General features: G+C 41.5%; 1 protein-coding gene across 30 annotated transcripts in view; it reads right to left on the bottom strand.

Moving 5' to 3' along the window:
- nbeaa (neurobeachin a) overlaps positions 1 to 10,000 on the bottom strand; it is a 268,148-nt gene that overhangs the window by 165,108 nt on the left and 93,040 nt on the right. For all 30 annotated transcript variants that reach the window (XM_061931155.2, XM_061931156.2, XM_061931157.2 and 27 more), the window contains exon 3: positions 6,531 to 6,631. In XM_061931155.2, coding sequence (XP_061787139.2) covers positions 6,531 to 6,631 — 101 coding nt within the window. The remainder of the gene's footprint in view (positions 1 to 6,530; positions 6,632 to 10,000) is intronic.

The raw sequence follows: 10,000 nt of genomic DNA, 5'->3' as shown, positions 1-10,000 counted from the left end.
AACTTGGACACAGAGAAGAGGACATAGTTGAAGATGAGAACTTGGACACTGACATGAGAGAGCAGGACATAGTTGGACATAAGAACCAGGACACATAGTGGTGACATGAGAGAGGAGGACATAGTTGGACATGAGAACTTGGACACAGTGACATGAGAGAGGAGGACATAGTTGGAGATGAGAACTTGGACACATAGTGGTGACATGAGAGAGGAGGACATAGTTGGAGATGAGAACTTGGACACATAGTGGTGACATGAGAGAGGAGGACATAGTTGGAGATGAGAACTTGGACAAATAGTGGTGACATGAGAGAGGAGGACATAGTTGGAGATGAGAACTTGGACACTGGCATGAGAAAAGAGGACATAGTTGGAGATGAGAACTTGGACACATAGTGGTGACATGAGAGAGCAGGACATAGTTGGAGATGAGAACTTGGACACATAGTGGTGACATGAGAGAGGAGGACATAGTTGGAGATGAGAACTTGGACACTGGCATGAGAAAAGAGGACATAGTTGGAGATGAGAACTTGGACACATAGTGGTGACATGAGAGAGGAGGACATAGTTGGAGATGAGAACTTGGACACAGAGAGAAGAGGACATAGTTGGAGATGAGAACTTGGACACAGAGACACGAGAGAGGAGGACATAGTTTGAGATGAGAACTTGGACACAGAGAGAAGAGGACATAGTTGGAGATGAGAACTTGGACACAGAGAGAAGATGACTTAGTTGGAGATGATAACTTGGACACAGAAAGAAGAGGACATAGTTGGAGATCAGATCTTGGACACATAGTGGTGACATGAGAAACAAGGACATAGTTGGAGATGAGAACTTGGACACAGAGAAGAGGACATAGTTGGAGATCAGATCTTGGACAAATAGTGGTGACATGAGAAACAAGGACATAGTTGGAGATGAGAACTTGGACACAGAGAAGAGGACATAGTTGAAGATGAGAACTTGGACACAGAGAGAAGAGGACATAGTTGGAGATCAGATCTTGGACAAATAGTGGTGACATGAGAGAGGAGGACATAGTTGGACATGAGAACTTGGACACATAGTGGTGACATGAGAGACAAGGACATAGTTGCAGATGAGAACTTGGACACAGAGAAGAGGACATAGTTGAAGATGAGAACTTGGACACAATGACATGAGAGAGGAAGACATAGTTGGAGATCAGATCTTGGACAAATAGTGGTGACATGAGAGACAAGGACATAGTTGAAGATGAGAACTTGGACACAGCAAGAGGAGGACATAGTTGGAGATCAGATCTTGAACACAGTTGTGACATGAGAGACAAGGACATAGTTGGAGATGAGAACTTGGACACAGAGAGAAGAGGACATAGTTGGAGATCAGATCTTGAACACAGTTGTGACATGAGAGACAAGGACATAGTTGGAGATGAGAACTTGGACACAGAGAAGAGGACATAGTTGAAGATGAGAATTTGGACACAATGACATGGGAGAGGAGGACATAGTTGGAGATGAGAACTTGGACACAGACAGAAGAGGACATAGTTGGAGATGAGAACTTGGACACAGAGAGAAGAGGACATAGTTGGAGATGAGAACTTGGACACAGAGAGAAGAGGACATAGTTGGAGATGAGAACTTGGACACATAGTGGTGACATGAGAGAGGAGGACATAGTTGGAGATGAGAACTTGGACACATAGTGGTGACATGAGAGAGGAGGACATAGTTGGAGATGAGAACTTGGACACTGGCATGAGAAAAGAGGACATAGTTGGAGATGAGAACTTGGACACATAGTGGTGACATGAGAGAGGAGGACATAGTTGGAGATGAGAACCTGGACACAGAGAGAAGAGGACATAGTTGGAGATGAGAACTTGGACACAGAGACACGAGAGAGGAGGACATAGTTTGAGATGAGAACTTGGACACAGAGAGAAGAGGACATAGTTGGAGATGAGAACTTGGACACAGAGAGAAGATGACTTAGTTGGAGATGAGAACTTGGACACAGAGAGAAGAGGACATAGTTGGAGATCAGATCTTGGACACATAGTGGTGACATGAGAAACAAGGACATAGTTGGAGATGAGAACTTGGACACAGAGAAGAGGACATAGTTGAAGATGAGAACTTGGACACAGAGAGAAGAGGACATAGTTGGAGATCAGATCTTGGACAAATAGTGGTGACATGAGAGAGGAGGACATAGTTGGACATGAGAACTTGGACACATAGTGGTGACATGAGAGACAAGGACATAGTTGCAGATGAGAACTTGGACACAGAGAAGAGGACATAGTTGAAGATGAGAACTTGGACACAATGACATGAGAGAGGAAGACATAGTTGGAGATCAGATCTTGGACAAATAGTGGTGACATGAGAGACAAGGACATAGTTGAAGATGAGAACTTGGACACAGCAAGAGGAGGACATAGTTGGAGATCAGATCTTGAACACAGTTGTGACATGAGAGACAAGGACATAGTTGGAGATGAGAACTTGGACACAGAGAGAAGAGGACATAGTTGGAGATCAGATCTTGAACACAGTTGTGACATGAGAGACAAGGACATAGTTGGAGATGAGAACTTGGACACAGAGAAGAGGACATAGTTGAAGATGAGAATTTGGACACAATGACATGGGAGAGGAGGACATAGTTGGAGATGAGAACTTGGACACAGAGAGAAGAGGACATAGTTGGAGATGAGAACTTGGACACAGAGAGAAGAGGACATAGTTGGAGATGAGAACTTGGACACATAGTGGTGACATGAGAGAGAAGGACATAGTTGGAGATGAGAACTTGGACACATAGTGGTGACATGAGAGAGGAGGACATAGTTGGAGATGAGAACTTGGACACTGGTATGAGAAAAGAGGACATAGTTGGAGATGAGAACTTGGACACATAGTGGTGACATGAGAGAGGAGGACATAGTTGGAGATGAGAACCTGGACACAGAGAGAAGAGGACATAGTTGGAGATGAGAACTTGGACACAGAGACACGAGAGAGGAGGACATAGTTTGAGATGAGAACTTGGACACAGAGAGAAGAGGACATAGTTGGAGATGAGAACTTGGACACAGAGAGAAGATGACTTAGTTGGAGATGAGAACTTGGACACAGAGAGAAGAGGACATAGTTGGAGATCAGATCTTGGACACATAGTGGTGACATGAGAAACAAGGACATAGTTGGAGATGAGAACTTGGACACAGAGAAGAGGACATAGTTGAAGATGAGAATTTGGACACAATGACATGGGAGAGGAGGACATAGTTGGAGATGAGAACTTGGACACAGAGAGAAGAGGACATAGTTGGAGATGAGAACTTGGACACAGAGAGAAGAGGACATAGTTGGAGATGAGAACTTGGACACATAGTGGTGACATGAGAGAGAAGGACATAGTTGGAGATGAGAACTTGGACACATAGTGGTGACATGAGAGAGGAGGACATAGTTGGAGATGAGAACTTGGACACTGGTATGAGAAAAGAGGACATAGTTGGAGATGAGAACTTGGACACATAGTGGTGACATGAGAGAGGAGGACATAGTTGGAGATGAGAACCTGGACACAGAGAGAAGAGGACATAGTTGGAGATGAGAACTTGGACACAGAGACACGAGAGAGGAGGACATAGTTTGAGATGAGAACTTGGACACAGAGAGAAGAGGACATAGTTGGAGATGAGAACTTGGACACAGAGAGAAGATGACTTAGTTGGAGATGAGAACTTGGACACAGAGAGAAGAGGACATAGTTGGAGATCAGATCTTGGACACATAGTGGTGACATGAGAAACAAGGACATAGTTGGAGATGAGAACTTGGACACAGAGAAGAGGACATAGTTGAAGATGAGAACTTGGACACAGAGAGAAGAGGACATAGTTGGAGATCAGATCTTGGACACATAGTGGTGACATGAGAGACAAGGACATAGTTGGAGATGAGAACTTGGACACAGAGAAGAGGACATAGTTGAAGATGAGAACTTGGACACAGAGAGAAGAGGACATAGTTGGAGATCAGATCTTGGACAAATAGTGGTGACATGAGAGACAAGGACATAGTTGCAGATGAGAACTTGGACACAGAGAAGAGGACATAGTTGAAGATGAGAACTTGGACACAATGACATGAGAGAGGAAGACATAGTTGGAGATCAGATCTTGGACAAATAGTGGTGACATGAGAGACAAGGACATAGTTGCAGATGAGAACTTGGACACAGAGAAGAGGACATAGTTGAAGATGAGAACTTGGACACAATGACATGAGAGAGGAAGACATAGTTGGAGATCAGATCTTGGACAAATAGTGGTGACATGAGAGACAAGGACATAGTTGAAGATGAGAACTTGGACACAGCAAGAGGAGGACATAGTTGGAGATCAGATCTTGAACACAGTTGTGACATGAGAGACAAGGACATAGTTGGAGATGAGAACTTGGACACAGAGAGAAGAGGACATAGTTGGAGATCAGATCTTGAACACAGTTGTGACATGAGAGACAAGGACATAGTTGGAGATGAGAACTTGGACACAGAGAAGAGGACATAGTTGAAGATGAGAATTTGGACACAATGACATGAGAGAGGAGGACATAGTTTGAGATGAGAACTTGGACACAGAGAGAAGAGGACATAGTTGGAGATGAGAACTTGGACACATAGTGGTGACATGAGAGAGGAGGACATAGTTGGAGATGAGAACTTTGACACATAGTGGTGACATGAGAGAGGAGGACATAGTTGGAGATGAGAACTTGGACACTGACATGAGAGAGCAGGACATAGTTGGAGATGAGAACTTGGACACTGGCATGAGAGAGCAGGACATAGTTGGAGATGAGAACTTGGACACATAGAGAAGAGGACATAGTTGAAGATGAGAACCTGGACACAGAGAGAAGAGGACATAGTTGGAGATGAGAACTTGGACACACAGACACGAGAGAGGAGGACATAGTTGGAGATGAGAACTTGGACACTGGCATGAGAGAGCAGGACATAGTTGGAGATGAGAACTTGGACACATAGAGAAGAGGACATAGTTGAAGATGAGAACCTGGACACAGAGAGAAGAGGACATAGTTGGAGATGAGAACTTGGACACACAGACACGAGAGAGGAGGACATAGTTGGAGATGAGAACTTGGACACAGTTGTGACATGAGAGACAAGGACATAGTTGGAGATGAGAACTTGGACACAGAGAAGAGGACATAGTTGAAGATGAGAATTTGGACACAATGACATGAGAGAGGAGGACATAGTTTGAGATGAGAACTTGGACACAGAGAGAAGAGGACATAGTTGGAGATGAGAACTTGGACACATAGTGGTGACATGAGAGAGGAGAACATAGTTGGAGATGAGAACTTGGATACAGTGGCATGAGAGAGGAGGACATAGTTGGAGATGAGAACTTGGACACAGTGGCATGAGAGAAGAGGACATAGTTGGAGATGAGAACTTGGACACATAGTGGTGACATGAGAGAGGAGGACATAGTTGGAGATGAGAACCTGGACACAGAGAGAAGAGGACATAGTTGGAGATGAGAACTTGGACACAGAAACACGAGAGAGGAGGACATAGTTTGAGATGAGAACTTGGACACAGAGAGAAGAGGACTTAGTTGGAGATGAGAACTTGGACACAGAGAGAAGAGGACTTAGTTGGAGATGAGAACTTGGACACAGAGAGAAGAGGACATAGTTGGAGATCAGATCTTGGACAAAGTGGTGACATGAGAGACAAGGACATAGTTGGAGATGAGAACTTGGACACAGAGAAGAGGACATAGTTGAAGATGAGAACTTGGACACAGAGAGAAGAGGACATAGTTGGAGATCAGATCTTGGACAAATAGTGGTGACATGAGAGACAAGGACATAGTTGCAGATGAGAACTTGGACACAGAGAAGAGGACATAGTTGAAGATGAGAACTTGGACATAATGACATGAGAGAGGAGGACATAGTTGGAGATGAGAACTTGGACACAGTGACACGAGAGTGGAGGGTCTGGAGGGCAGGGACAGAAGAAGGATGAAGACAATGGCCGGGTGAGAGAGAATGAGGATGACAGATGTAAGTGAAGATGGTGAGGATGAGAACAAGTTGGGAGGAAATGAGAATATGAGGAGAGTGTGAAGAATAAAAGTGATAGGAAGATGAAAATGATGAGAATGAGGTGAAAGAGGATGAGTAGTGAGATGATGAGAGTCAGAATGAGAAGATGGATGATGAGGCGACAGAATAAAAACACACCACAAACCACTGATCAATAACCCTCCAATCAGCTGCAGCTAATCATTACCATGGCAACCATCTGTCTGCTGGGAGGATGAGGGGGAGGGGGAGGGGCTACATCCAGCAAAACCTTTGCTAAAACACTCTTACCTTCAACCCTGGACATTGTTCACGTGTGTGTGTGTGTGTGTGTGTGTGTGTGTGTGTGTGTGTGTGTGTGTGTGTGTGTGTGTGTGTGTGTGCTCACCCAGATGCCATTGTCGCCCCTCAGCATGCTGAAGAGCAGCTTCAGTTCTTTGACTGTGATGCTGTAACTGGCCATCACTCCCAACATGTCCACCAGCAGGTCTACACACACACACACACACACACACACACACACACACACACACACACACACACACACACACACACACACACACACACACACACACACACACACACACACACACACACACACACACACACACACACACGAGAAATGAGCTTCAAGTTTTGCAAGGCTTTCAGGAATCTGGTCAAAGATCCTCTATTAGACAGGAGTGTTTTGAGGAATCTGGTCAAAGATCCTCTATTAGACAGGAGTGTTTTGAGGAACCTGGTCAAAGATCCTCTATTTGAAGTGCTCCCCCTCTGGTCAACATATGAAATAACAAGTGTGTGTGTAAGAAATTTAAATGCGCCCCCTTTGGCCAAAATTAATTAAAAAAAATGAATATATATGTATATAGAGACATACTGTAATAACTTGAAGTAAATAATGAAGATTAAAAAACAAATACAAACAAAAATAAATAAAAATAAATGAACTAAAAGCAGTCTTTTTCTCACAATGTGTCGACTTTTTTTCTTATAAAATTGTGAACAACTTCTCATATTATTTCTGTTTCTGTAATATTGCAATATTTTCTCATATTTTTTTTAAATGTAAAATTATTACTTTTTATTGCAAAATGATGACATTTGTCATATAAAATTATGCCTTTTATCACAATATTGCCAATTGTTGTGTTGTTCTTGTAAAATAGTGACATTTTTGGAGTAAAATTATGACTTTCGTCATAATTTTGCCAAGTGAAATTCCGATTATTATTATAATATTGCCAAAATTGTAAAGTTTTCTTGTAAAATTGTGACTGTTGTTGAGCAAAATTCCAACTTTTATCATAACATTGCACATATGTTCAGTTTTACTTGTAAAATTTTGACTTGCGTTGAGTAAAATGACGACTTTTATTATAATACTGCCAAAATTCTTAGTTTTTCTTGTGAAATTGTGACCTTTTTCTTGTGAAATTCCAACTCATCACAACAAGCTACCACATATGTCAGAAAATATTATGTAAATTAAATTATTATTTTTCAAAACGGTAGAAAAATGTTGACGTAGTAACAGTTGGAATTTAAATGGGTATTTCAGAATTCCTGGAATTTTGGGAAAATTTGTACAACAAGAAAAATAGTAGTTTTGTCGTCTCAATTAAGAAGAATGTTTAGAAGGTGTAATGCACAAAAACTGTGGAAAAATGTGGACTGTGAAAAGTTTCCAAGGGGAGGTGAAAATAGGGTTCTGGAAAATCGGAAATTCAGGTAATTCCTGGAATTTTTCCCGCACTTGGGAATTGTAGTTTGATCGTCCAGGGTGAGTGGAGTGTGTGGTGGAACGGTGAGGATTGGATGAGAAATATGGGATATGAAAAGGTTTGTATATTGCCCATTAATTTTCTGTGGGGGAAAATTCCTGGTAATCGGGGAATTTTCCGAACCGGGAAACCTGCTGGCTTGAATGTTCAGGGTGAGTGGAGTGTGTGGATGTTGGAACGGTTCAAAACGGATAAGAAATGTGGGCTATGCAGACGTTTGTACATTTCCCATTCATTGTCAATGGGGAGAAAATTACTGGAAATTCCGGGAAAACCGGGAGATTTGGGAAAGGGACAACATGTTTTGCGTTCGACAGTGTGGGTGGCTGGTTGAAAGGTCTGAATCAGGTAAAATATGGCGCATAATTTAGAGAATTTTATGCACTGTATAATTATGAATACGGAAATTCCTAGAAATTTGGGAATTTGGGGAAAAACAGGAATTTCAAATATAGGTAATAGAACAATTTTCCAAGGAATCTTGGGAAAGGGGCAACATGTTTTGCGTTCAACAGTGTGGGTGGATGGTTGAAAGGTCGGAATCGGGTAAAATATTGTGTTTTGAGAATCTGGGGCATTGTATAATTATGAATACAGAATTTCCTGGTAATTTGGGAATTTTGGGAAAAACAGGAATTTCAAATATAGGTAATACAACAATTTTCCAAGATGACATGAATGGGTTGGTGTTGGAATTTTTCAAAACGGTTGAAAAATGTTGACGTAGTAACAGTTGGAATTTAAATGTCTATTTCAGAATTCCTGGAATTTTGTATGAAATGTGTACAAACAGAAAAATGATAGTTTCTCAATTAAAAAGAATGTTTTGAAGGTGGAATGGACAAAAACGGTTGAAAAATGTGGACTGTGAAAACTTTCCAGGAGGAGGTGAAAATAGGGTTCTGGAAAATCGGAAATTTTGGTAATTCCTGGAATTATTTTCACACTTGGAGAATTGTAGTTTGATTGTCCAGGGTGGGTGGAGTGTGTGGTGGAACGGTGCAAATTGATTGAGAAATATGTATATTGCCCATTCATTTTCAATGGGGGGAAATTCCTGGTAATTCCGGGTAATCGGGGAATTTTTGGAACCGGGAAATCTACTGGCTTGAATGTTCAGGGTGAGTGAATGTTGGAACAATTCAAATCGGATGAGAAATGTGGGATATGGAGAAGTTTGTATATTTCCCATTGATTGCCAATGGGGAGAAAATGACTGGAAATTCCGGGGGAAACCGGGAATTTTGGGAAAGGGACAACATGTTCAAATGTTCAGTTTTTCTTGTAAAATTTTGACTTGCGTTGAGTAAAATGACGACTTTTATTATAATACTGCCAAAATTCTAGGTTTTTCTTGTGAAATTGTGACCTTTTTCTTGTGAAATTCCAACTCATCACAACAAGCTACCACATATGTCAGAAAATATTATGTAAATTATCAAAAAACCTTCCGTTCTCTGAGTTCCCAATGAACAGACAAGAGGCTGTCTTTGTTGCACCAAGCCAAAGGCTTGGAAAATTCCATTGAGGAATTTGTGGGCAGGGGGTTTATCTATTGTGATACAAGACTTGCCCAAGCTTGATCCAGGACCAGCCCAAGTCCGAGGCATCGTTTTCTTTTGTGTTAATGTGACCGAAAAACAATGGCTGTTTACATACCCCCCCATTCCTTTAGAAACAGCTGTTGTTGTGTAAACAACAGCTGTTTACACAACAACATATCCAAATAAAAGAGGAGACGTAAACCTTTTTTCGTCAAAGCGTGCTGGAAACTGTACAAGAGTACTGACCAGACGTTTCTCCTCAAATTGAGCCAAATTGAATTCTGTCTCTCTTTGATTCTTTGCTTCTTGTCTTGTTTGATAGATGTCATCAGTGTTTGAACCTGACAACATATTTGTTTTTTAATGTAATAATAATAATAATAGATTTTATTTGTAAAAAGCACTTTACATTGAGTAAACAACCTCAAAGTCTTACAGTGTATTAAAAAAAAAAAAGAAATAAAAAAATAAAATAAAATAAAAAAATAAAAACTAGACAGGAGTGCTTTGAGGAACCTGGTCAAAGATCC

The sequence above is a fragment of the Nerophis lumbriciformis genome, linkage group LG37 (genome assembly GCF_033978685.3).
Source record: "Nerophis lumbriciformis linkage group LG37, RoL_Nlum_v2.1, whole genome shotgun sequence".
In the NCBI taxonomy this organism is placed as follows: domain Eukaryota; kingdom Metazoa; phylum Chordata; class Actinopteri; order Syngnathiformes; family Syngnathidae; genus Nerophis; species Nerophis lumbriciformis.
Note: the sequence above shows the minus strand (reverse complement) of the source record. Positions and strands in the feature narration are given on the sequence as shown.